The 27,103-nt window shown below is 56.8% G+C and overlaps 8 protein-coding genes across 8 annotated transcripts; 3 read left to right on the plus strand and 5 right to left on the minus strand.

Moving 5' to 3' along the window:
• Window positions 1–275: 275 nt before the first annotated feature.
• Window positions 276–11,405, plus strand: PHSY_000312 (sterigmatocystin biosynthesis fatty acid synthase subunit beta; the record flags this gene model as incomplete). The annotated part of the gene is made up of 1 exon (XM_012330954.1): window positions 276–11,405. The coding sequence occupies one exon, from the start codon at window positions 276–278 to the stop codon at window positions 11,403–11,405; it is 11,130 nt and encodes a 3,709-aa protein (XP_012186344.1).
• A 478-nt stretch (window positions 11,406–11,883) lies between these two features.
• Window positions 11,884–13,788, plus strand: PHSY_000313 (isotrichodermin C-15 hydroxylase; the record flags this gene model as incomplete). Its single annotated transcript, XM_012330955.1, has 3 exons — window positions 11,884–11,917; window positions 11,992–12,197; window positions 12,298–13,788. The coding sequence occupies 3 exons, from the start codon at window positions 11,884–11,886 to the stop codon at window positions 13,786–13,788; spliced, it is 1,731 nt and encodes a 576-aa protein (XP_012186345.1).
• Window positions 13,789–15,032: 1,244 nt separating this feature from the next.
• PHSY_000314 (hypothetical protein) lies at window positions 15,033–17,363 on the minus strand (the record flags this gene model as incomplete). Its single annotated transcript, XM_012330956.1, has 1 exon — window positions 15,033–17,363. One exon carries the CDS (start codon window positions 17,361–17,363, stop codon window positions 15,033–15,035), a length of 2,331 nt encoding a protein of 776 aa, XP_012186346.1.
• Window positions 17,364–17,760: 397 nt separating this feature from the next.
• Window positions 17,761–18,990, plus strand: PHSY_000315 (hypothetical protein; the record flags this gene model as incomplete). Its single annotated transcript, XM_012330957.1, has 2 exons — window positions 17,761–17,930; window positions 18,885–18,990. The coding sequence occupies 2 exons, from the start codon at window positions 17,761–17,763 to the stop codon at window positions 18,988–18,990; spliced, it is 276 nt and encodes a 91-aa protein (XP_012186347.1).
• A 2,070-nt stretch (window positions 18,991–21,060) lies between these two features.
• Window positions 21,061–22,663, minus strand: PHSY_000317 (aminopeptidase Y; the record flags this gene model as incomplete). The annotated part of the gene is made up of 2 exons (XM_012330958.1): window positions 21,061–22,476; window positions 22,559–22,663. The coding sequence occupies 2 exons, from the start codon at window positions 22,661–22,663 to the stop codon at window positions 21,061–21,063; spliced, it is 1,521 nt and encodes a 506-aa protein (XP_012186348.1).
• A 1,269-nt stretch (window positions 22,664–23,932) lies between these two features.
• On the minus strand, window positions 23,933–24,229 carry PHSY_000318 (hypothetical protein; the record flags this gene model as incomplete). The annotated part of the gene is made up of 1 exon (XM_012330959.1): window positions 23,933–24,229. The coding sequence occupies one exon, from the start codon at window positions 24,227–24,229 to the stop codon at window positions 23,933–23,935; it is 297 nt and encodes a 98-aa protein (XP_012186349.1).
• A 285-nt stretch (window positions 24,230–24,514) lies between these two features.
• On the minus strand, window positions 24,515–25,408 carry PHSY_000319 (esterase/lipase/thioesterase; the record flags this gene model as incomplete). Its single annotated transcript, XM_012330960.1, has 1 exon — window positions 24,515–25,408. The coding sequence occupies one exon, from the start codon at window positions 25,406–25,408 to the stop codon at window positions 24,515–24,517; it is 894 nt and encodes a 297-aa protein (XP_012186350.1).
• Window positions 25,409–25,695: 287 nt separating this feature from the next.
• Window positions 25,696–26,748, minus strand: PHSY_000320 (mannose-6-phosphate isomerase; the record flags this gene model as incomplete). Its single annotated transcript, XM_012330961.1, has 1 exon — window positions 25,696–26,748. One exon carries the CDS (start codon window positions 26,746–26,748, stop codon window positions 25,696–25,698), a length of 1,053 nt encoding a protein of 350 aa, XP_012186351.1.
• Window positions 26,749–27,103: the final 355 nt, after the last annotated feature.

The following is a 27,103-nucleotide window of genomic DNA, read 5'->3' on the forward strand; positions in this document are numbered from 1 at the left end:
TCTATGCCGATTCCACGTGCTGACCCCCGACCACGACTTGGGCGCTGCGGTCAACACTTGCCAGGCACACGAGACTAATGCAGACCAGGCCCTCATGTCTTGGACTCTACGCGATTCCTCGTCGCTTCCCCCACGCATGGCTGATAAGTAGCGTTGCCTTTCAACAGTACGACGCTGCCCCCCATTTCCTCGTCGCAGTACATTGCCTGGTCTGCAAAGCCTCAATTGTATCAACTTGCATTCCACACCACGCCGCTCTCTGATCCGTAATCAAAATGGACAGCGATCTATTCTCTCGAAGCAGCAGCATCTCGTCCACTGCACTGTGCTCGCCCTTTGAGCCAGCTTCGGCCGCTGCCTCATCCAACGGCTCGCCTCCCTCAAGCGCTTCTCCCGGGTTGATCGACAAGCCTTTCGACCTCGGTGCGACCGTTTCGCAGCCTCAACAGAGCGGCGAGCTCACCGTCACCTCGCCGATCCACCCAGCAATCTCTATCCGGCTGCACCTTCCCTTTCGTGACTTCCTCGAGCGACACTACATCGTTCAGGTCCGCGATGCATTCGTCCAACACCTTGCCACTCTCGACCAGTCATCCTCGTCAAACGAGTCCGCCAACGATGTCGCTGTGCTGCTTGCGCAGCTTATGCTCTATCTGACACAGAATCTCTCGTCATCCGACCACCTCGAGCGACACGCACGCCTCTGCTTCCTTGAGGCAGCATGGTCCAAACTCAACTCCGACACCCTCGGCTCCATCGACGTCCACAGCTACGCTCGATCCCTCTCTGCAGAGACGGCTTCGCTCATCCTTCGAGCTTATTTTGAGGCCTACGCGGCTCTGCACACTTCCGGCATACCGATTGCCCTCCGCACACCCTCGCTGCTCGAAAGCGCACAATCACAACAAGCTGGCCTTTATGCGCTCTTTGGCGGTCAGGGCAACAACCACGGTTACTTTTCAGAGCTTCAGGCTCTTTTCGATACCTACCGTCCCTTCGTCGAGCCCATCGTAGCTGCCGTGACAGCTCGCTTCAGTCAACTTCTTTCTCGCATTCAAGCCGCTCGCACCGGTCCCTACGCCGCTCACAGTCAAGGCCTCGACCTCCTCTCGTGGCTCCAGCATCGCACCGAGCGTCCTACCGAGGCGTACCTCGCTAGCGTGCCCATCAGCGCTCCACTCCTCAGCCTCACACAGATGATCCAGTTCTACGTCACTGCAAAGTGCAGCGGAATGAACGTGCCCCAATTCCGCTCTCACTTTCAAGCCGTCAGCGGCCACAGTCAAGGTATCGTCTCGGCAACAGCCATGGCCATGGCCGTCGACGACGAGCACTACATCGAGTGCACAGTCTTGGCTTCCGAGTTCCTCTTCCAAATCGGCATCACCAGCCAGCTTTGCTACGGCGACAAGATTGTTGACGATGAGACAGCGCACGAGTCCATCCAGGCTGGCTTCGGCCCGCCATCGCCCATGCTTGTCATCAGTGCGCCTGACCGAGCTTTCATCGAACAGACGGTGTCGAAATTCAACAGTGTCGTACCTGACCATCGCCGCATATACATCGCCCTTGTCAATGCGCCCACCACCGCCGTGCTCGCAGGCCATGCATCCGACCTCGTCAGCTTCGCTCGCAGCACCTCTGCAATGGCGGCACCCGCCAAGCTCGATCAAGCACGTGTTCCCTTCTCCAAGCGCAAGCCAAGCATTCGTCTCAAATTCCTGCCCATCAACTTGCCCTACCACTCGCCCCTTCTCGCCGGCGTCGAGTTTACCCAAGTGGCCGCCCCCATCGATATGCGCAAGTGGCAGGCACATCCGCTGGCCATCCCTGTTCACAGCACCACCGACGGCGCCAACATGCAGCAGCTCTCCTCGTCGTCGATCCTCGAGAGTCTTCTCGTGCAGATGTGCACCGCACCCGTCGATTGGATCCAGTCGGTTCGACCGCTGTCCACGACCACCCATCTGATCGACTTTGGTACTGGAGGCGCTTTCGGCATCGGCAACATCACTGCCCGCAACCTTCGTGGGCGAGGTCTCAGCGTGCTCACCACTTCCGGCACCCACAAGCAGAGCGCAGACTTCTATCGCCTCGATCCTCCCGCTCGCGCCCAAGATTGGGAGTGCACGTATCAGCCACGTCTGGTACGCACCCCTCAGGGTAGACTCATGCTCGATACGCCCATGTCAAGGCTGCTCGGCAAGCCTCCTATCATGGTAGCTGGTATGACGCCAACCACCGTTCAGGCTTCGCTTAACTCTGCTACCATGCAAGCCGGCTACCACATAGAGCTCGCTGGCGGAGGCTTGCACGACGAAGCCAAGCTGCGAGCTCGGGTTCAAGAGATTCTGTCTCAGGCTCCCGCAGCCTCTGGGTTCACTCTCAACTCGCTCTACATCAACCCGCGCCAATGGGGCTTCCAGCTCCCCGCATGGCTACAGCTTAGTCGCGAAGGCGCTCCTGTCGACGGTCTTTGCGTGGCTGCCGGTATCCCGTCGCCGGACAAGGCCCAAGAGCTGCTGACTTCGCTCAAGCAAGCGGGTCTTCGCCACGTCTCGTTCAAACCCGGTAGCCTCGACGCGATCAAGCAGGTCTGCAAGATCGCCCAGCAGAACCCCAACTTCCCAATCCTGCTCCAGTGGACCGGTGGCCGTGCGGGAGGGCACCACAGCGCCGAGGACTTTCACGATCCGATCGTCCAATCGTACGACCTCATTCGTGCATGCCCCAACCTCGTTCTCGTCGCTGGCTCCGGCTTCACCTCTGCCGAGTCGTTCTGGCCCTACCTCTCTGGTCAGTGGTCGGTCGAGCGCGGCTTGCCTCCGATGCCCTTCGATGGTGTACTGTTCGGCAGCTGGGCCATGACCGCAAAAGAGGCATCCACGTCGCTGCCTGTCAAGCAGCTCATCGCCTCGACGCAAGGCTGCAGCGACAAGGACTGGCAGAAGACGTACGATGCACCCATCGGTGGCATCACCACCGTCCTTAGCGAGATGGGCGAGCTGGTCCACCAGGTCGCAAATCGAGCTACCCTCTTGTGGTCGGAGCTCGATCGCGACTGTTTCAAGCTTTCCAAAGAAAAGCAGCTTGCGTATCTGGCCACGAACAAGGAGCGACTGGTGCAGCGTCTCAACGACGACTTCCAACGCGTTTGGTTCGCACGCGGTGGGAATGGTCAGGTGCTCTATGACGTCCAGCACATGACGTACGCTCAGGTCGCTAGCCGGATGCTTTCTCTCATGTACGTCACCTCACAGTCTCGGTGGATCGACGTCTCTTACCGCAACCTGTTGGGCGACTGGTGCCGTCGCATCGAAGAGCGCTTCTCGGGGTCCGGCAAGACGTATCATCTGCAGTCGTACGCTCAGCTGGATCGTTCGCCGCAAGTCGAGCTGCAAGCTCTCACCGACCGCTACGCTGGCTGCAAGGACACCTTGCTCACCAGCGAGGACGTCGAGTACTTCCACTCCATCTGCTGGCGACGAGGTCAGAAGCCGCCGCCATTCATCACGCGGCTCGGCGACGACTTTGCCCACCAATTCAAGAAGGACTCGCTCTGGCAATCCGAGGACCTCGACGCCGTCGTAGATGCCGATCCTCAGCGCGTTTGCATTCTGCATGGTCCAGTCGCAGCATCCAACTCGGCTCCGGTTGACCAGCCCATCGCCGAGATGCTGGGAGGCGTCGAGCAGGGTCTCATCGAGCACGTTCTGAAACGCTTCTACGGCGGCGATACCAACAACGTGCCCGTTGCCGAGTACCTCGACACCACGGTCGGTGGCAGCCCCGCCACTGTAGGCGAGATGCGAACGGTATTGCAAGCCGTTCCCTCGACCATCAAACTCGAATCAGACGAGAGCGTGGCTGTTTACAGCGTCAGCTCCGCCTCTGTGGAGAATCCGACCGCCTTCCTGGACGCAGTGGTTGGTGAGCAGCCAAGCTGGATTCGCGCGCTTGTTCGCAGCTCCCGCGTCCACTTGGCCGGGCAGCTTCGCGTCAACCCCTTGCAGCGATTGCTTTCTCCTCGCGAGGGCCAGCTCTTCCAGGTGCACTTCTGCGAAGATGGACGCAGTGTCAAGCGCCTCCAGGTGTACGGTGGCCAGCGCAGCTACGGCAAGCCTTCGAACGAGTTCCTAGCGCTTGACATCGTCCGTCGCAGCGTTCTCGAACATGAATCGCAGGCTGACATCGATGTCTCCATCTACGAAGAGCGCAGCGGGCATGCCATTCCCCTGATGCTGCAGTTCCAATACAAGCCGGGCACCAGTCAATTCCTGATTCGCGAGGTGGAGCACGGTCGCAACGACCGCATCCGACGATTTTACTGGAAGGTGTGGTTCGACGAGGATATGCCTGCCGACAAGGAACTCGACGGCGCACACAGCTTTGTCACCGAGCCTCGTCCAGTCTCTTCGGCTCAACCGCAAGATGGAGGCGCCATCGCAGTGGACACAACAATCGCCGCGGGATGGGAAGCGATCATGAAGACGGTGGTCAGCAGCTGCGACGCCGACCTCTTGTCGCTCGTGCACCTTGGTCACGAGTTCCAGACCCTTGCTGACGCTCGACCTGTCGCATTGGGCGATGTCTGTTCGGTCGCAGCACGCGCTTCCTCCATCACCAACTCCGAGACAGGCAAGATCTTGACCGTCAAAGCCACCATCTCTCGCGTCGAGGCAGACGATGTTGAGGCGATTCCCGTTGCGATTGTTACCTCGCGCTTCTTCTACAAGGGAAGGTACACAGATCATCACCGCTGCTTCTCCGAGACCGACTTTGCCTATTCGGTCGTCCTCCAGGATCAAGCCGCCGTCCAAGTATCCAAATCAAAACCGTGGCTCGAGCTCAAGCAGCCTTCGCTCGAGCTGGAAGTCGGCGCCACGCTCATTTTCAGGGGCAAGACGGTGGTACCTCGCTACAGAAACACTCGTGAGATGCTCGATCTGCAAGTACACGGCAATGTGTCCTTTCGCAACGGTGCTGAAGAGGTCGAGATTGGGCTCATCGAATACGAAGCGGATACGCCGCTCTCAGTCGATCCCGTCGTCGCCTACCTCGAGAGGAGCGGTACTAGGCTCGAGAACGCCGACGAGTACACGACGGTGCCAGTTGCAAACCCTTACAAGCTCGGCGAGGGCGTTCTTGCCACTCCTCCGACCAACGAGCCGTACTCGCAAGCCTCGGCCGACTTCAACCCGATCCACGTCAATCCTTACTTTGCCGACCTGGCTGGATTGCCTGCCACCATCGGCCACGGCATGTCCACCTTTGCCGAGTGCCAGAAGTGGATGGACGGCGCCCTCAGATCAACGGAAGCACACGGTAAGGTCGCGGTGCCTCGCTGCACTGCTTTCAAGGCCGACTTTACCGCGATGGTGGTTCCGGGCGATCAGCTCTCAATGCAGCTCCGTCACAAAGCCATGAGCGATGGCCAGATGGTGGTTCAGGTCGACGCAAGCAACCAACGAGGTGAGCTCGTGCTGCAAGGCATTGCGCGCTACCGACAGCCTCGCAGCGTCTACGTCTTCACCGGCCAAGGTTCCCAGTCTAAAGGCATGGGAATGGAGCTGTACCAGCAGAGCGCGACGGCAAAGGCGATTTGGGATGAGGCAGAGCAGCACCTCGCTCAGCGTCTCGGACTCAGCATTCTCGAGATCGTACGCGACAATCCAAAGACAAAGACGGTCTACTTTGGCGGCGCTCAAGGCCAGCAGATTCGTAAGAACTACATGTCTCTCCAGCACGAGACGGTCGACGAGCACGGTCGCTCGATCTGCGTGCCCATCTTCCCATCCATCCACGCCAACTCTCGCTCGTATACGTTCGAATCGCCCAAGGGTCTTCTCTTTGCGACTCAGTTCACTCAGATTGCTTTGGTCCTGTTTGAGCTCGCCTACTTCCGCCACTTGCAGCACAAAGGCATCATCGTCGAAGACGCTGTTTTTGCTGGTCACTCGCTCGGAGAATATGCCGCGCTGGCTTCGGTCGCTGGAATGATGCGACTTTGTGACCTTGTTGACGTCGTGTTCTACCGTGGCTTGACCATGCAGAGCGCGGTGCCAAGGATCAATGGACACTCCGACTACGGCATGGTCGCCGTAGCCCCAATCAAGGCCTTCCCCAAGATCGACGACGTCGATGCAGCGTTGTCTCAGGTCGTCGACCGCATTTCTCGACAGAGTGGACTGCTGCTCCAGGTTGTCAATTACAATGTGCGAAAGCAGCAGAGCGTTGTAGCCGGTCACGAAATTGCCCTCGCTGCCTTATCTTTCGTACTCGACAAATGCGGCAGCAAGGCTTTGTCAATCACCAACAAGGCCGACGTCGATGCTGTCGTCAAGGCAGCCGTCGAACAGGCTCAGACCACGGCCAAGACGTCCGGCATCGAGCTTAAACGCGGTATCGCCACGATCCCTCTGGCAGGCATCGATGTGCCCTTCCACTCTAAGTTCCTCAGCAACGGCATCGACCCCTTCCGTCGCTTCTTGGATTCCCGACTTGACATCGAGACAGTCAAGCCCGAAGCGCTCATTGATCGCTACATTCCCAACTTGGTTGCCAAGATCTTCACCCTGGAGCGAGGCTATATCGAGCACGTGGCCGAGGTCACACAATCCCAAGTGCTTCTTCAGATTCTCGACAGCTGGGACCAGGCTTGTCTGGATCGCCGTCGTCTCGCGAGGACACTTGTCATCGAGCTTCTTGCGTATCAGTTTGCCTCTCCCGTTCGCTGGAGTGAGACGCAGACCCTTCTGTTCCAAGACGCAAGCTTCGAGCGTCTCGTCGAGTTTGGCCCTACGCCCACTTTGGTTGGTATGGCGAGCAAGACGTTGGCCGCCGATTACGCCGACAGGGATCGTATGCTCGGGTTCAAGAGGAGCCTCCTTTGTGTTGGCAAGAACGATGCAGACATCATGTACAACATCGACGTCGTCGAAGAGGCCAAGCCCGACCAAGGCGGACAGGAGACACCAAGCTCTGAGGATTCCGCTTCCGTGGCCGCAGCTGCACCGGCAGCTGATCCAGTTCTGGTAGCAGCTCCGGCAGCTGCACCCCAGGTTGCGGCGCCTGCCCTGGACGATGAACGACTCGATGCTCTTCTTACGGTACGCGCCATCGTAGCTCAGAAGCAAAAGGCCAAGATCGCTGACATCTCGCCAGCTAAGTCGATCAAGCAGCTGACAGGAGGCCGTTCGACGCTACAGAATGAGCTGATCGGCGATTTGGGTGCCGAGTTTGTCGACTTGCCCGAGCGCGCCGAGGAGCTCACTTTGGAGGAGTTGGCGGCTGCACTCCGCCCTGGCTATCGCGGCGAGCTCGGCAAGTACACCAACGGCCTTATCGCACGACTGGCAGCCTCCAAATTGCCGGGCAGCTTTGGCCTCACAGCGCTCAAGGCTCACCTGGTCGCCAGGTATGGCTTCCAGAGCGGCCGCACCAACGCTGTCCTGCTGTACACCATGACCGAGGAGCCAGCCAAACGTCTTTCCGGAGACGCAGAGGCTATCGCCTGGATCGAGGCCGTCGCTTCAGTCTATGCCAAAGACGTCTCGATCACGCTTCCCGGCGCTGGAGGTGGAGCAAATGCAGGTGGCGCAGCTTCTGGTGCGACAGCTGTGGTCAGCAGCAAAGAGCTCGTGGCGCTTCAGGCTAAGATGAAGGCGCTCTCCGAGAAGCAGGTCCAGGTACTCACCGAGCATCTTGGCGTCGACGCCGATGCTAGCATCACTCAGCTGGCCACACACTCATCCGAGGTGGCATCGCTGCGCAACGCTCTCGATAGCGTGTCTGCTGAGCACGGCGACACTTACATCAAAGGGGTTCAAGGCATCTTTGCCGCCGCTAAAGCGCGAACGTTCAAGAGCTACTGGAATTGGTCGCGTCAGAATCTCGAGGAGCTGTTCGCTGATATCCTTCAAGACCGCGTTGGCGACGATCGTGCTCTTCTTTCTCGCGCTCTTCGAGTCTGGAATCAGCTTGACGACGTCAAGGTCTTGCAGCAACAGCTCAGCCAGCTACAGCGATCCGGTATTTCTGGCTACGATAAGGTCACGGCGCTGTTCGAGCCGCTGCTTCGCCACGCTGAGAGCGGTGCTCTCAAGGCTGCGCCTCGCTTCGTCGATCTTTCTCGTCCACTTCGTCCGCACACTCGGCTTGACGACCGAGGGAACATCGTCTACGAGCAGCTTCCACGCGACGGCGCTGATACTGTCCTCGACTACGTCATAAGCATGGCTTCCAGCCAAGAGTCGCAAGCGCATTCGCAAAAGGTCATCTCGACAAGCTTGATCGACAAGCTCGAGAGTTTGGTTCAGAACGACTCGCGCCCGGACGACGCACAGGTTCAAGACATCCCAATTGACTCTCATCCCGCGCTATGGGCAGGTAGCAAGGTCAACGGAGCATGGTCGAGCGATGACCACCTCACCGAGATCTACTTCCGTGGCTTGGCAAAGCTGGCTACGACCGGCAGCAGCTATGCTGGGCTCGATGTGCTTCTCACAGGTGTTGGTCAAGGCTCGATCGCCTTTGAGGTGATGCGTCGCTTCCTACAAGGTGGTGCTCGCGTCATCGTCACCACCTCGACCTTCTCGCCAGGCAAGATCAAGATATATCAAGAGACGTACCGTCGTGATGGTGCTCGCGGTGCTCAGCTGACGGTGCTGCCTTTCAATCAGGGCAGTTTCAAAGACGTCCAAGCCTTGGTCGACCACGTCTACAGTACCATGGGCATTGACATCGATGTGCTGGTGCCATTCGCCGCCATTTCGGAGAATGGCCGCAATATCAACGGCATCGACGACAAGAGCGAGCTCGCTCACCGTATCATGCTCACCAACGTGATCCGTCTCATGGGCTGCGTCAAGAACGCCAAGGATCAGCGAGGGGTTGTGCATCGTCCAACTCAGGTGCTTCTCCCCCTTTCCTTCAACCACGGTGTGCTCGGCGGTGACGGGCTATATGGACCTAGCAAGATCGGTCTCGAGACGCTGCTCAACACATTCGAGAGCGAGGACTGGTCGAGCTTCTTCTGTATGGCAGGCGCTCGCATCGGAATGTGCCGTGGCACTGATTTGATGGGATCCTCCGACATTGTCGCCGAGTCGCTCGAAACGCAGTCGGGCTGCCGTACCTTCAGCACTGGCGAGATGGCGTTCAACTTGCTGGGTCTCGTCGAGCCGGGTTTTGTCTCGATCAACCAGACTCAGCCCATCCTCCTCGACTTGACTGGTCGAGCTTCCTTGATGTCCGAGCCCGGTAAGGCCATGCGAGACGCTCACCAGTATTGGCAGCGCAAGTCTGACATCAAGAAAGCGCTCCTTTCGGAAGGACGTCTGGACTTCAAGGCGATGTCGACTAGCCGCGTTGCGGAGGACTACTATCGACGCGCTGAGATCGAGCCTCGAAGCTTGCATCACTTCGCCTATCCCAAGCTCGACTCGCAGCAGATCTGCGATCAGATCGCAAAGAGCAGCGGTCCGATTGACCTTGATCAAGTCATCGTCATCTCTGGGTTTGCCGAAGTTGGTCCTTGGGGTTCATCGAGGACGCGCTGGGAGAGGGAGTTGGACGACAAATGGAGCTTGGAAGGACTTGTCGAGATGGCATGGCTCACCGGCCACATCAAGCACTTCAACGGTCGACTGGCGGACGGGCGTAGCTATGTCGGCTGGAGCGACGCCCAGACTGGCGAGCCTGTCGCCGATTCTCAGATGCGTTCTCGGTATGCACGACAGCTAGAGCAGCACGCAGGAATCCGACTGGTCGAGCCAGAGCTCATGCACGGCTTCGATCCCGAGCGTAAGGTTTTGCAGCAAGAAGTCGAGCTTACCCACGACCTTGGCCCGCTCGAGGTATCGGCCGCAGAGGCCGAGCGTTTCCGACTCGCTCATGGAGACAACGCGGTCGTCTGGCAAGAGAAGGCCACCGACTCGTGGCAACTCAAGCTCAAGAAAGGCGCCAACGTCTTTATCCCCAAGGCGAGGCGTTTTGACAGGCATGTGGCCGGCCAGCTGCCCACCGGTTGGGATCCGGCTCGATATGGCATCCCGAGCGACATTGTAGCACAGACCGACGAGACGGCGGTCTATGCTCTGGTCTGCATCGCCGAGGCGCTGGTCCAGTCGGGCATTGACGACCCCTACGAGCTCTACAAGCACGTCCATGTCTCCGAAGTGGGCACTTCGCTTGGCTCCGCCATGGGCGGATTACACTCGCTCGCCAAGATGTTCAAGGATCGACGAGATGATGTCGAGGTGCAGAACGACATCCTGCAAGAGACGTTCATCAACACGGTTGCCGGCTGGACCAACCTTCTGCTACTCTCTTCATGCGGTCCCATCAAGCCAACCGTCGGTGCTTGCGCTACAGCTCTGCAATCCCTCGATGTGGCTGCCGAAACGATCCGCTGCGGCAAGGCCAGGATCATGATTGCAGGAGGATACGAGAGCATTTCGGAGGAGAGCATGATCGAGTTTGCCAACATGAAGGCAACTGCTTCGTCGGATGCAGCCTTCGCAGCAGGTCTTGCACCGGAGGAACTGTCCAAGCCAATGACGAGCGGACGCAGCGGCTTTGTTGAGGCGCAAGGCTGCGGCGTGCAGATCGTGATGAGCGCTGCTACCGCTCTCAAGATCGGAGCACCCATCAACGGTATCGTTGCGTTCACTCAGACCGCGACGGATCGACAGGGTCGCTCGATCCCAGCGCCCGGCAAAGGTGTTCTCTCAGCTACAGTGCCTCTAAAGCGCGCCATGTCCAGCTGGGGCTTGGATGGCAACGATGTTGGTGTCATATCGATGCACGGCACCTCGACCAAGGCCAACGACAAGAACGAGTCCAACGTCTATCACACCATGCTCGGAAAACTCGGCCGCGCCGAGGGCTGTGCAGTGCCTGCGATGGCGCAGAAGTGGCTCTGCGGCCACGGAAAGGGCGGCGCTGCTGCTTGGGCGATCAACGGACTCATGCAGAGCATCAACGACGGCATTGTCGCTGGCAACCGCAATGCGGACGACATCGCCGGCGAGCTTCGCGATTACAACCGCCTCTTCTATCCTTGCCGTTCCATCCGATACGACCGCCAACGCCTAAACACTGGCCTGGTCACTTCGTTTGGTTTTGGTCAGGTAGGCGGTGTCGCGATGATCCTCCACGCTTCCCACGTGCTGGGCAAGCTGGATCGCGAAACTCTCGAGGACTACCGAGCCAAGCGCGACAAGAGACAAGAGATCACCTACCGCCGCATGCACTCGCTTTTCACACAAGGTGATCTGGTGCGCATCAAGGACGACGCACCGTATGCTGCTGAACATGAAGTGGAAGTGATCCTCGACATTGAAGCACGCGCCAAACAAACCCGCGATGGATCTTACCGTGTTGTGCCCTCGACGTGCGCCTAGACCCGACGTCTTCTCCTCATCCCGTCTCATCGTCTCGTATGTTTCTTTCTGTTTCTTGTTCATGTGTTCTGCTACCGACTTTGTGACTGGCCTGTAAATGGAACTTTTTTGCGATAAGGCGTTTGCATCGTTATGGAAGACAATCCACGTGCTTGATCTATGAAATAGTACCGGTGAGACCAACAAAAAATCGTATGTCTGTCCTTTGTTCCTTTGTCACACCAGTGTCATCAACAGCGCAGTTGGGTAGGGCCGACGCGAGCCGAGCTGAACGGTGCGACGGCTGTGAGATTTGTTGCTGCGGCACGTGGCACTGGATGAAAGACGATATGCGCATACACTGTGGTTTGCTTCGCGATTGTAGCCCAGTCAATCGCCAGCGACGCCTCGCGTGCGAAAGCGACAGCAACATGCAAGCATCGACTTTGCATTCCGTCTTCCTCGCGGGAGTGCAGGTCCGACTCGCGCGCATCTCGACATGCAGAAGAGTCTGTCCATGGCAGCGCGATCTCGTGAGTGTGGCGTAATGATGGCATGGCAAGGTTGGGAGGTCCTTCCAACACTGTGATTTGTTCGTCTTGAGCAGTCGAGCTTGCCTTTAATAAAGGCATCTCTCGATCAGCTGGCGAAATCGAGACCCATCTCCTCATTGAGCCCCTAGCAACTCCTCCTACGATGGTCAACGACACGAATATCAGTCGCCACGTAACAGACGTGCGCGAGTTTGGCCTTTTCGGACGCCCTTTCTGGGTTAATCTCATCTATGCCTTCCTTCTATACTCTGCCTTCCTCGTAAGTACACAGCACTCCATTGGCAATAGTCGACTCATCGACTCGGTGACACTGACATTACAATCCGAACTCTTTGCGCGGCTCGTTCACGCTTCAACAGGGATTCAAGTCATGCTTCTTGCACAAGACGAGTCGGATTCCCGGACCATGGCTTCTGCACTGGACTATGATCCCCGCTCTCGTCCACTACGTCCGCGGCACCCAATGGCAGTACGTCGACAAGATGCACGAGCAATACGGGCCCCTCTTCCGTCTCGGTTCGCGTCAGATCTACGTCTCTGACAAGCACGCCATCCGACAGCTGCTCGCCAAGGAGAATTTGCCCAAGGTCAACTGGTACGCCTCCCTCTCTCGCGATCCCAAGACAGCTGGCATGTTCACCACCACCAACAAGGAGTACCATCGATCTCGTCGACGTCTGATGAGCCCCGCTTTCGCGGTCGAGTTTACGCGACAGCTCGAACCGTTCCTCGTCGATGCCACCACCAAGCTGTTCGAAGGCTACCACCAGCGGGTTGAGAAGGCGGTCGATGCGAGCAAAGGTTTGACTTTCAATCTGTACGAGGACCTTGCATGTCTCGCTATGGATATCTTGGGAGAAACGGCCTTCGGTGTCAGCTTTAACCTCGTCGCTTGCCGAGACGACCCCGACGCCGATCGCAAGTTCGTCGAGATCAACAAGCTTCTGGCAAAGTACCTGCACGATGGAGGGATTCGATTCTTCTGCCGTCCGTTCGACAAGTACATGAAGCGCGATCTGAACGTCTACAACCTCACCAACCCGCTGGTAGATGCGCGTTTCGCCGAGACGGAAGCTAGACGTGCTCTCGCTGCTGCTGACGGATCCGAGTCGTTGGAACTGGGCGAGTCCCGAAAAGACATTCTGCAGTTCCTCGTCGATGCAAGCCTGTCGATGCAGAAGGGACAGAAATCGCTGCTCACCCGCACGCACGTCCGCGACCAGTGCGTCGAACTCCTCATCGCAGGTGGCGAGACCACCTCGAACACCATCACGTACATCATCAAGTCCCTCCTCGACAACCCCTCGAAGCTCGCCAAGCTCTACTCCACCATCCCTGCCGAACCGCTGGATCTGCCCGTACCAGGATTCACCGCGCTTCCGGACACGCCTTACCTCGACGCCTGCATTCAGGAAGGGATGCGCATGAACCCTGTCACCTCCGAACTTGGTCGTCGAACCGGCAAGGAGTCCACCGTCGTTCTCGGCCACGTCATCCCCCCACGCACCGCTATTTCCGCTTCGCTGCGTTATCTGCACTACTCCCCTTCCTACTGGCCTTCCCCTCACCGCTACTGGCCGGAACGCTTCCTGCCCCGCGAATCCGAGTTGTTGCAGGACGATCCAGCTCCAGCCGCGGATATGGACGCATTCATGCCGTTCGGTTGCGGTCCGCGCAACTGCATCGGAAGCAAGTTCGCATGGCACGAGATGAGGATGGTTCTGCACACCTTGTTGGCAAGGTACACGGTGGAAAAGATGGAGGAGGAGGTGGAATTCAGACAGTTTGTCACGTTCCAGCTGAAGAAACCCGAGTATAGGATCAAGGTTACTCCGAGGATGGCGGGATAGAGGATCGAACGTGGCGGGGGATGCAATCGCATATGTGTGGTCTCGAAGGTCGAATGCGAGGATGTGATGCATGAATGTGAGCAGAAAATCCGCACGATACTGAGATACCATCTCGGCGTCGTTCGTGCACGTATTCCAATGAACTCTTTTGATATCGCTCCTGCTACCAGACCACTTCTCGACATGCACCAGACCTGTCAAAAGGATCAGTGTGGGAGGGCACTTTCGAGAATTCTCCGTTCAAGCTGAGCTGTCCGCTACACTTGTGACTAATGCAAAGCGCAGCAGTGTTTCAAGTCGGTCCTTGCAGCGATGATATCGACACAGAACCACCACAAACCAAGACGTTGAGCTTGTTGCACCTCACAAGCCGCGGAAGTACTCACTTGAATCAATTTCTAGAAAAAGTCGTGAACAACCCTGAACCGGACTCTCATATCGATCGTGGATTACGTTGAGCTTCCGTTGGAGGCAGACGGTCTCGCGTATCCGCACAAATTGACAGCCGAGAATCAACCGAGGTTGCACGCAGGAACAAGGTTTGATTCTCTCTGCCAAGCCCATCCGCCGCTAGTCTGGGAAAACGAAGCCACGACTCGGCCCAAATTAGTGTCGTTCATGCCATGGTTTTTCACACACACACGCTGACTTCAGGAACGAAGATTCGACGCCTCGTACTCGAGTCGGCAAGAAATTGGAAAGAGAAAGTAGTGGCCGGTAAGAGGCGGACACGCCGTGCGTTATCGTGTTGGCAGAAAAGAAGGACGCCAAGTCCTCCATCAATCCTGAGTCGTAGATAAGACTCGCAATCGTACACAAGTAGGCACGTTTCGAAAAACTACGCCATGCTGTCTGTCACACTTGACGAGACGAAGGATCGAACTCCTTCGAATCTGGATCAACGAACGATCTGGATGCGAAACGTGACGCCCATCGATCAACATCTGCAATGCTTGCTCAAACAGTGAAAAGCTTGGGAGAACGATGTCTTTCCGGAGCTTGAAAGACCAGGATGCGAAGAGTTTTTGCATTTGGGCCAAAGTATTTTCTGAATGCGAAACGAGACGACGAGCGATCTACCTTTACAATGGTACTACGAACAGTGACCAGCTATGTTGCACGATACCGTCGCGGAGGTCAAAAGAAAACCATCGGAATCTCTGTATATTGGGCAATGTATGTACTGAGTGCTAAACAAAACGACAAGCGAACAACAACTGCGGTACAACTACAAACAGCCACAGCTAGATCGGGCAACCGGTGTCATCGCGGTGACACTTCCTTGCGTGCTTGAACCAAGCCTTGAAATCCCTCTTCCTCTGTGGACCGAAGCAGATCGGAATCCACTTGTTGCAGTGGTGACAGAGACCGTCGGTCTTGCTGACCGCATCGTTCCACACCCTCAGTGTTTGGGGTGGGTGGAAGAAGCGTCGAGTGAGGTTGCTGATCCCGTGGTCGAATTGCATGTGGTAGAGATACTGGCTTCGCTTCATCGAGTACCAATCGCCTTGTGGGCAGAGGGAGCACCAGCCCTCTCGACCGCACTTGCCTCGACGGGTGAAGCGGGGTGCGTAGAGATCGCTGGGGAACAGATTTGCAACTTTTTCGACCGCTTCTTCAGCTTGATGCTGGGCGTCGATGGTGGGACCGCGATTGTATTGCGTATCAAGGAGCGAGTCTGTAGCGAAAGGGTAGGCGAGTTCCTCATCGCCAGAGCCAGGACGTGGTCTGAGCACGATTTTGTCGGTGATCGTAAAGCCGAGAGAAGTACTCGTGCTTCCGGCGCTGCTCGTCGCCGTCATGTCAGAAGCGTTGGTGGTTCCGTTCCAAGCGCTGATCGACAAAGCGTCGATTCCGGATCCGGAATCCGATGGTCGAGAGTAGGAAGAGGTGCGGGAAGGTGGCAGTCTTGGTCCAGCTTGTGGTCGGCTTGCACACTGCGACTGCGCTTTTACGTCCTTCTTTTCGGTCTCGCCTCTGGACTCGGAAGCCGAAGAGCTGCTGCGACTGCGTGGAGAGTGATGAGCGTCCACACAAGACTGCCTCTTACTCCGTATGGCTGAAGTGCGAACCGCATCTTGCTTGGGCTTGCGAGTACCTGAAAGGCCAGTGCTCATGGACGAGATTGACGTTCGAGTCCTGCGTCGAGCGGATTGCTGCTGCTGTTGTTGGGAATGGTGATGACGACGGCTAGCGGGACGACCAAACATGGGATGAGCACGCAAGAGACTCTGCTGCAAATCGAGCATGTCGGGAGGGAAGAGCATTGGCCATGAAGATGACCTTGAAATACTCTCGGCTGCTCGAGCAAGGGCAGCCATGGGCTCCAGAGTGGCAGAAGATGGTTCAGGAGACTCGTGGAACTGACTTGACAACGAACCACCTTCGTCCGACTGCATCCTCTTTTGGTCCTCGCACACGTCCTCAGACTCGTCCATCGCTTCATCGCCATTGTCGTCGTCGAAAGCGACCTCATCGTCCTGCGTCCACTCCTGACCTACGTCGTACATGGATGCTGAGTAGTCAGAGAAAGGTGACGTCACAGGATCCCCGGCACCGGCCTGGGCCTGGCTGAGGCCGTTCATCATGACGGCAGCCCACAGCAACACCTGAGGATCCATCAAGGGGTTCCAAGCATGTTGACTGCTGGTTGAGCTTCGGGATCGAAGCTGTGGACGCGGGCGCGACTGCTGCTTTGGAGAGCTTGGTCGAGTTGCTTGACGACTCGAACTGCCGCCGTTGGTACGAGATTGCTTCGGCCGAGTGTCTTGCAGTTGCTGATGAGCATGGTGGTGTTGCTCGTGATGCTGATTAGAGGTGCAGCTGACATCTTGATGAAGCCAGGGAGCGAGACTAGTAACTTGAGTCCAATTGTTGTCGTACAGCGATGGACCGGATTGGTTTTGATGGTCGACAATCGGTGCGACAGTCGTGAGGTTCTCCTGCTTCACCGAGGAGGAGGTGCAATCTTGATATGTCAAGTTGTCATTGTGCGTTGGGGCAGTATCCTCATGCGAAGATGAGCTGACGGGCAAAATCGAGGCGACGTCAAAGATTCCATTCGATGTCTGTCGTTGAGGCGTTGCGTTAGTGACAGTCGAGCAGGTCGAGAAACAAGCCGATGACGACGAAGCAGCTGATTCAGAGACCGACGCGGATCCGACCGGGTAGTCAATCCCGACCGTTGCCAGGAGCGGCATCAGGAAATCTGACCAAACCGACTCCGACTCGCTCAACGTTGTGTCACTGTCACCGACACCGTCGAGCAAAGCAGTCGAAGGTGTCAGAGCATTGCTCGAGTCGAATTGAGTCATCGAATGCGACCAAACGTCGTCAAACAAATTGGTTGTAGGTGACGGTGGACCCGTGAGCAGTTGGTCGATCAAAAGGTCTGACTTGCTCGTGCCTTCCAATCCGTCCAGCATCGGTAAAGCTGGCGTCGACTCGATCTTCTGACCAATATTGTAGGCGCTCAGTGAGGCGTAGGTTGGCGTAGGGACGACGTGAGGTGGCTTCGAATCTTGATCCGCGGCAGGGACAAGGGGTAGATGGGAGATATCGGCCATCGTTGTCATTCTTTGCAGGAGATGGCTAGTGGTGTTGCTTGAGACGCAGATTGAGGGGGATGCCGACGGAAAGGGCATGAGCATGGCTCTTGAAATAGCAAAGGGCGAGAAGCCATGCACTCGGGCTAGTTCAAGTTCTAAGCAGAGCCACGTTCTTCTGTAGCCACATGACACACTAAACGTGACTGACACTGAGCTCTTAAGCTCCCCGGGGACGAAGGATAGAGCGGCGAGGGAGCTCCGCAGTGTCGACCCTCTGCGGCCAGAACCGCCGGGTCGTGGCCGCTACGACTGCGTAGGTGCAGAGTCCAGTATGAGAAGCGGGAGAGGTGCTTTGCTCGAAAAGGCTGATTGAGAGCTGCAGATCATCTGAGTCGCTTCACTGCCCTTGATCTGAGCAGATGCCATGCGTCAAAGAGTGCGCTCAGGGTCCCTACAGATGCACGGCGAGACGCAGTGCCGGCATGGCACAAGCCGATGGGTCAGGAGCATGAACGCCGAAGAGAGGCTTGACGCTGGGACCAGATATCCGTTCGGAAGCCCAGATGGATGCGGCTTTCCGAAGCGCCGACAAAGGTGCCGAACAGCAAGGGTCTGTGCATCTATCAGTATCAGGCATGGCTACCTGGCCGACCTGTTCCAGAATGCAGATCAACAAGGTTTGAGACTCGCAGAACGATGCCGTTTGGCAAGCTGGGGTGGCGTGCAGAAGAGGTCACAGGGATTGCTCGCGGAATACCCAGGACGATGCCGGACCAAGAGATACGATTTCCGAGAACACTAAGAATAACAAGCGAGCAATCATGGCTCAGCTCTGACCATGGCAAACCTTGTTCGAGCCGAGCTCTTCCGGACCACGTTCTAACTCGAAGGAGATTGATACGCAAAAGAGCCGATGAGATACCTGATTCTCTCTCGTGAAACAGAACGAGGCCCTAGACGGGGTCTATGCTCGATCCCACATGATTACCTTGACGTGAGATCGCACCTCATCGGAGAGTTGCGCCACCATCATCACCGGAGGTCCAAGCAGCAGCACGCTAGAACACTTCAGGTGACAACGCCCCACAAAAACAGAGAACCTCGGAAGCAGTGTGAGTCTGCTTTAAGGCGGGTTCATACAGCGGATTCGTACAGGCAGTGGGCTGTGGGATGTGGCATCAAGAGCTTGATCCGGCAGCAACAATGGTGTATGGCGCCGAAAGTGACATCGGCATACGCTACGGCACAGAACACATTGTGGAGGGAACGTGGCAGTTTGACAGCGGCAGAAGGCAGAGTGAGCCGCCGCGCGGTGTAGAAGTGCATGCCCTTGCATTGCAGGGCAAGCTTAGTAATTGGCCGGCTGCGAGCACCATGCAGGCGTCTTGCGCTTCCTTGGTCGGAGACGGCTTCTGACGGAAGATAATCCTCCGATAGAAGCGACTAAGTTGCGAGGTACACATGCTAAAATTCAGACTCAGCTCGCTTCGGCGACTTGCTCCTTGCGATTTGGCGGCATTGACATTGACATTGCTTTTTGGCCTTTAGTGTGACGACGATCAACCGGACAGAGACCGAAGATGGTGTCAAAGCGGGGGCGGTGGATGTACCTAGCTTAGTGAACAGCCGAAGCTGCACCTTTAGCGCTGTCTGACAACGACCGAGTTCCGACCTCGCTTGCTGCCATCTGCTGGAACAGGATTGCCACCCTTTTGTTTGGATGCGTGGGTACCCTCGGCGTGGTTCGCGCTAACCCTGTCTGTCCACGTTTGATCGGTGTGAAAAGTTCGGCCGCCTGTCGTCCGGGCGCACAGCAGACAAAGCTCGCCAAGTACAGGTGAGCATGGAAGGCTGCAGCGTCAATGGTGTTCCCTGCTTCGAGAAGCAAGTCGCCCGCGGAATGAATCCAGGCAATTCAAACTCAGACTGCCGACTTGTGCAGCAACCTCACCAGTAAGCGCCCTTGGCATTCGCCGATGCGGCCCACGGCAAGCCTGGCCGTGCACGGATCAGAATCGGTCCCTCACCACTGTCTCGCCTCCAATATCGCAATGAGCGCAGAGCTGTGCCGATATCACATTGTCTGCAAACAAGCCTGAAGACAGCATATGGTGTACCGTACATCGCAAGGCGAGTGTCCGATTCTAGATCGAAGAGAGTAGTCCAAGCCGGGAATGCGAGTCTAAATCTTGGTGTGGGTGCATCAGCCTGCATGTGGAAGCGAGGAAAAAGGGTCCGAGACACCGTTGCCCCCACCGCCGCCACTGTCTGCGCTCAAAGAGAGTCAATTGGTGGGGTGGTGAGATGTGACTTCACCGTAGATCGAAATGCTATGCGCCTAGCAAGCGCGTTCCTCGTTCACTTGTGCCTCTCTGCGTGGCATGCTGTTCCTGAGCCACTTGCTGTATCGTGGGCAAAACGTGGTGGGCTGGTGCCACGCCATTCCACTCGGAACTCCGTTTCCTCCCTCACCCCCCAAGGTCTCTCTTCGGAGGCCCCATGGCGACCAAAGCACGACCGGTCCGAGATCCGTACTCCATCCTGTGTCCTTTGTTGTCTGATGAGGTCACTTGACTTCTTCACCAGTGTCAAAGCATTGCGTTGAAAGGATGTCGCGAGAATGGTCAGCGTTCTGGCAAGTGGTAATCATGCGGTGCTGGCTTCAAAGAGTGACCGAGCATGCTGGTTACCGCTCGAGTGCATCCATGCATCAAGGCACCAGGTAGCCTGCCGATGTCATGCAAAGGTGAGCGGAAATGATTGTCATTGTTCTTCCGCAATTCCGAAGGAGAAGAGGAGCAATCCAGAACATGGCGAGCTTAGAATACAGCCGAGCAAGTTCCCAAGCGAGGATGATTATACACATACGCGAGTCAACAGCTGGCAGCAGCACGCTGTAGAGCGGCAGACGGCAAACGCTGACTCACACTTGCCCTGGTCGGAACATTTCTTTCTTATGGGAGAAGGCAATTCGCCGAGCCGTGCCGCCGGTGCCATGAAGTGCGGCGAACGGCCCTACCCTGCAACCCTCACTTGCTCATTGACCCATCTATCGCAAATTGGTACGCTTATACGCTTGGTGTCGGCTAGCGCTTCGCGTTTGCTCGCGATTCCGGATCTCGGAGACAGCGATGACCATCCATGGGAAGCGAGATGATCTTTTAGCTCGCTTCAGGACACGATCCGTGCTGCGGTCAATGCGAGTTCACGCGTCCTTCAGGCCATGACCGTCATATGAGATGAGGAGCTTGCAGCAAATGCTTCTTTCACGCCATCGACGTGCTTCGTATCTTATCGGCGGGTATCGAGATCGCTATCCGTCAATCTGTTGCTCTCGAATGCGTGTCAGGTTGTCTATGATAGCTTATCATGAGCACCTCCTTTCATCATGAAGGCGGCGACCAAGATCACGAGCGCTTTGACGCTGTTGTCTGTGGTCTTTGCTCATCCGGTGATCTGGATCGAGCTTGATTGGCTCCCGATCAGCACTGCAGCTTTTGATGAGCGCGCGTATCGGCCCGATTTCTTGTCTTCGATCTACCGATTCCGCCAAGGAGAGGCTCCTCATCATACATGGTTCGCTCGCACAACCTTGACTCTTGCGCGATGCGTGTCTGTGTTCATACAGTCATACACTTTTCTCTCGCGCACACACTTTACTCTTGAGCAATACATAGCTGTCTCGATATCCTGAATTCTAGAGTGTACGCGTGCGTCTACTCGTTTAGATGAGAGCCAGATCTCCACCGCAACGATGCGTGCTGTGGTCGACCTTCTTAGCTGCTGCAGCGACGTTCCTCTTGGCATTGGTCGATCTGGGGCCGAGGCTGTCAAAGCTAGTCGAGTAGGTTGCCACAGCATGAGCGATGGCCTTTGCGTTGACCTCGAAGGCCTCCATTGCCAGGTTATCCACCGTGTCTCCTGCCTGGTGGTAGTTGGGGTCGTACGCCACACCCGCCGTTCCACCAAACAGCTTGGCCTCCTCCTCGGTCTTCAGCCCTTCCGCACCCGTGTCGAGACCACCTGCGGCGATACCAGCGTCCAGGAATGGACCGTAGTCGCTCCTTCCATCGAACGGTCCTTCGATCAAGGGCTTCTTGGCTTCGTTCTTGAAGTAGTCGAAGAACATCGCTTCTGCTTGAGCAGACCCCGCAGGACCAGGCTCGTTGAAGGTGCTACCATCCCCATCGTGCACTGAGAGGACGTAGTTGGGACTGGCGATCATATCAAAGTTCAAGTAGATACGAATCTGGTCCTTTTGAGCTTGGCTGAGCTGCTCGACGTAGTGTTCTGCACCGAGGAGGCCGTACTCTTCAGCAGACCACCAGGCGAAGCGCACAGCGTTGTTGACAGAGTACTTGGTGAGCTGCTTGGCGATGGTGAGCAGAGCGATGGAGCCAGAGCCGTTGTCGTTGATACCAGGACCGGCTACGACGCTGTCAGAGTGGGCTCCGACCATGATGACTTGGTCCTTGTTGCCAGCTTTGGTCTCGGCGATGACGTTGTGCGTCTCTCGATCCTCGACCACTCCGTCGAGCTTCATGTCGATCAGCACCTTCTCGCCAGCCGCGAGACGGGCGACGAGCGCGTTTCCTACGTCCTGTGTCACACCTGCCACGGGAACGAAGGGTCCCTCCTCCACAGGTCCTTTGCTACCCAGGGTACCCGCCACATCACCCGCCGCGTTGTTGTAGATGATCACAGCGGCAGCCTTAGCTGTACCTGCCCTGCCCACCTTGGTCGCAAAGGGACACGTACCCCTCTTGACCAACGCGATCTTCCCCTCTACACCCGCGGGGAAATCAGCCTGCTCACAACCAACATTGGCGACATTCACCAGCTCCACCCCGTCAAACTCTCCATTGGGCGAGTAGGTGAAGGTGACCGACTTGGTGGGTTGATCGTCGATGGCGAGTTCGGAAGAGTGCTCGGCGTAGGTGGCGGTGAAGGGTTGGAGGAAGACGTCAAAGTAGTCTGCTCCGCCGCCACGACGCAGTTCTTCTTGGATGTAGGCGACGGTGGCTTTGTGACCGGGCGAGCCAAAGACGCGGTTTCGTTCCGAGGTGGCGTAGGCGAGCGACTGGAGCTTGCGTGCTCCGGAGAGGAGGTCTTTGCGCTTGATGTCGTTTCGAAGTCGTTTCTGTTGGCAGCCGTCAAGAGCAGCAAGGAGGTGTTAGTTTGGAGTGCAAAGCAGTGGGATGTGTGCGTGGGATGAGACGTACCGATTCGACAGGTCGAAGCTTTCCGGGACGAGCCACGGCTTGGTGACCTGTAGCGAGTAGCACAAGTGCCAGCGTCGTCAGCTGAACCAGCGTCAGCTTGAACATCGTGATCTAGAGAGGAAAAGGAAGAGCTTCTCAGGGTCGAGGATGGATGAGGAGAGACGCTCATTGCAACTCGTTCCCCCCTTTCTTATATCTTCCTCGATTGACGGTTGACACTAGCTCGATCGTTTCCTGTGAGCGCTTCACACGCCTTCTCGGTCAGCTCCGTTGCCTAGACGTGAAGTCATGGGTATCCATCCTGAACGCCATGTAGCAACGGAACAAGGTCGACCGATGCACACCTATCTCGAGCTCTCGCTTAACCCGCATCGGCCCCTTCTCCCTTCCCCCCACGCTAGCCTCTCCATCGCCACATCCAGCCAACCGCTACAACCGACTCGTGGGAGCTCGAACCCTAAACAGGCAAGTTTGACTCTACGGAAGTCTCACATCCGCGGGGGTTGCAAACAAGCCGGTCTCCGTTCATGCATGTACGCCAGAGAGGCTGCTGCTGTTGCTGCGAGATAAGATCCACAACATCAATTGGGTCTGGTGTCGTTGCAAGATGCCAAGACTTGAAGAAATACGGAAAGGCATCTTCCATGGGCAACCCATGCATAGCGCTAAGCGACGTGAGGCGGGGGAGGGGAGCGGACGCTTGCACCCGCACACACACACGACATCGCTGCGAGCGGAACAAATAGTCAGAAAGACAGCGGTCCGAGGGAAGGGGTAGCTTGGTGAGTAGGATAGCGGAGTTCTTGGCGCTGCACGTCGAGCCTTAGCCGAACTTGATCCGCGTCTCATGCTGATTTGCTGGGATTTTCGATATGAGTGCATTCAAGAACGACGACGACGTTTCTTGCTGTATCTTTGATGATGTCGGTGGATGCGACTGTCTACTGGTCACACTTAGAGTGCTTGCACTGCTTCACACGACGCAAAGAAAGCAGAAAGTGGTAGTGAATCACTACAGTTCTCCTTGACATCTGCGAGGAAAGGTTGTGTGATTTCGGGTATGGGCGAGGAGTGCAAGGCAGTGCATACAACGACAACCGGAACTTTTGACAGCTAGCCGATCCGGTCGGAGGCAAGCCTTCCGACCCAGGCGATCCAGAACAATGCCCGCCGCTAGGCTGATACGAACTTCGCAATGGCGGGCGGCTTCACTCGACTGCAGATTCAAGACGGCGCAGTGTGTCGTATGGCGGATGTGTGGGAGCGGCTTTAGCTCGCTTAGACTTGAAGTTCTTGGCAAAAACAGGGTCTTCGTCCTGTCAATCTCGAAATCGACTTCGATACACCCCGATCTCGACCTTGACCCCATTCACTCTAACGAATCGCTTCCCACTTGCTCTGCAACGCCGCCGCAACACTGTAGTAGTCGGTCAACTCACCCCTCTCTCCCATAGCTCGGATGACAATGTGGTACTCTGCGATGCCAAACACCTGGTTGATGAGGATAGCTTTCAGCGCATCGTCTTCGATGGCACGTCCGCCAGTAGCTTGCTGGTATTCGAGAGACAGACTTTGGAGTCGGTGGATGAGGTCGGCGACGTCTTTGCCGCGGATGGCGAGTTGGCAGATGCGCACGAACAGCAGGCACGAGGCGGGGGTCTCTTGAGGCATGTTAGACGGGAAAACGATTTCAAAAGGTGCAACAAGCTTGGAGGCGGAATGTGTGAGGGTATAGTGATTATGCTGGCAAAGACGAGGGAGATGTCACAGGTTGAGAAGATCATACAATGCTAGCTGTGGAAAGATGCTTTCTACAATGGTTCACTCCCGAGCCATAGCCACATTCGTCACGCCGAGGCTGAGGCAGTGAGCGGGGATGAAAGGTGTGCGCCAGTCGACGGTCGATCAATCTCACCGTGGCACCCACCCCACACCATCTGCAGATAAACCCGCAACTCATAACCTCGAAGTCGACGTCGCCTTGGTCGCATCTCCGCCGCCGTTTCCCAACCCTCCACTCTTGTCAGCATACCACTTGCAAACCAGCCCGACCACTGCTTCCGTCTTGCCTCTGTACATGTGATCCGCACCGTCCACCATCTCCAGTCGATGCGACCCTTTCCTTCGACTCTGATTCGCCTCGAGTACTCGAATGAATTCCTGTGCGTCCTGCGGGGGTACGGTTCGATCGGCAGTACCGTGCACGACCAGTACGTCGGTGTTGGTGCTCAGCTTCTCCACATATGGCTGCGGAGTCTTGACGCCCGACATCATCTCGAGGTCTTTGGGCCATACGATGTATTCGCGCTTCTTTCCCGCAACGGTGACGTGCCACCTGTAGAAACCTTCTTTGTCGAACCCCTGCTGGAAGCGAGCGTAGGTCTTCAACATACCCTCCATCGCCCATCGACCCGAAACTACTACCAAATTGGGCAGGTGTGCAAACCCGCCGTCTCGCAGCAGCGCCTGCTCACCTCGACTCAGGTACATCCACGACACCATCGTACCTCGAGAATGCGCTACGATCAGATCCACCGCATACCCTTTTTGCTGGTAGAGGTATCGGACCACGCTGGCGAGATCCTCGACGTCGTTGTCCATGGTACCCATGGCCCAGTCCCCCTTGGAATCACCATTGCCGCGGAAGTCGAATCGGTACGAGTCGATGGGGAGCGACTCTGCCAGTGCTCGGTGGTAGCATTGGTTCTTGTGTGCGAGCAAGCCGTGCAGGATGAGCGCGATGCGGCGTTTACCTGGTGATGCCGAGGGTCTTCGATGCAGGATGCCGACGAGATCGACGCCTGGTTGGATGGAGGGTATGTGGAGTTCGACTTGTTGCTGATCTGTCATTGCGAGGGGGTGATGCAGGCGGTGATGGTGTAGAGGCAAGGTGGATTCGGTGGGTGGTAGAGGAAGTCAAGGGTGATGGTGCAAGTGATTAACCCACCGGAATCGAGTTGCCGAGTAACCGAGTCGAAGATTTTCGCAAACGAAAAATTCATCGACGAGGAAATTCAACGTGAAAAATGGCGACACAAAAATGCCATCGACACGATCTTGTACAGTCATTCTATGATTCAGCGTCGGTCAGCACACACCATCACGACAAAGGACTCGAGACCAACTGCGATTCCATGTTACAAAGGCGGACGAACGACGACAAACGCACCTTCTGCACCAATGTCGAACTCGACCTTCCCATCGGCGTGACGCAGCAGAGTCGTGCTTCCCGTCTTCAACGTCGTCTTGCTCTCTGCTGAACCCACCTTGACCTCGACCTCGCCTTTCAGCACCACCACGACCTGGAAACCAGCATCGACCTCGACATCCTCCTCAAACTTGTCCATTCGGAAGTATTCTAGGGCAGAGTCGGCCAGCAAGTTGCTGCTCTTCCTACCTTTGCTCCTCACCACGAGCTTGTGCAGCTCGCCCTCTGTCAACGTCGAAACGTCCACCGCGGTCATGGCCTTTTCGAAGCCTAGTCCGAGGTGACCGTCTTTGCGACCATCTAGCTGGAAATCGCGCCACTCGAGCAAGATGCTCATGTCCTCGGGTTCCTGCACCTCGACCAGCAGGATCCCCTCCCCGATAGCGTGCAGCATCCCCGGTGGAACGTACACCGTATCGCCTTCCTCCACCTCGACTCGATGCATCATGGCCAACATGGTTTCGATCTCCTGCGCATCCACGAGTTTCAACATCTCGGCTTCCGAGACACCTTGCTTCAGTCCGAGGTACACTTCGCCCGAGTTGAGGATGTGCCAGGCTTCGGCTTTTCCGTGGTTGCGGTTGACGTGGATCCTCGCCCAATCGACGTGCGGATGAGCGTGGATGGGCAATCGTTGTCCTGCATCGAGCAGCTTGATCAGCAGCTTGGTGTCCTTGCCGTACTTGCGGTAGTGCGTGGCGCCGAGCCAGGAGATCGGGTCGGCAGAGATCTCGTCCACCAGCAACGTGTCGGTCTGCGGCAGACGGGTGAGTCCGAGCGAGTCGTGGCCAGCACAGCAGGTGGTCGAGGCTACCCAGTCTTCCGGTTCGCGTTGCGAGCCAGACGCCTCACCGCGGAAGGACGAGATCCGTGGTCCACCGAGGTAGAATCGTTCGGGCAGTTGGTGCGACGGTAGCACGATGGGTCCGCGCAGCTTGGACGGCGCCGAGGCCGCCGCGATCGAGTTGGATTCTCCTGGCATGATGGTTGAGCGGGAAATGATGATGGTCGGACGACAAGAGAACGTTGCTGGAAATGTTCAAATACCAACACGACCGTTAGAGAGGTGCTGCTTGGTTAACTCCATGCTCGGCGTCATGCTCGCCGGGAGCGAGCAAGCCGCTGCCATCGTTTGGGTCCAAGACCTATGGGGAAGCCTGGAGTAAAAAAAGTGTCGCACACCGGTCAACGCGGAATTCGCGTCGGCGTCCAAAAACACCGACCCGTCGTCTCCGCATTTTGTAACCGGTCGGCCGCGAATTTGACCGAAGTCGTACAGCGCGCTTGCTGGTCAAACGACCTTTCTTCCTCCGTGCGACTCTCTCTCTCTCTCTGAC

The sequence above is a fragment of the Pseudozyma hubeiensis genome (assembly GCF_000403515.1).
Source record: "Pseudozyma hubeiensis SY62 DNA, scaffold: PHS5, whole genome shotgun sequence".
In the NCBI taxonomy this organism is placed as follows: domain Eukaryota; kingdom Fungi; phylum Basidiomycota; class Ustilaginomycetes; order Ustilaginales; family Ustilaginaceae; genus Pseudozyma; species Pseudozyma hubeiensis.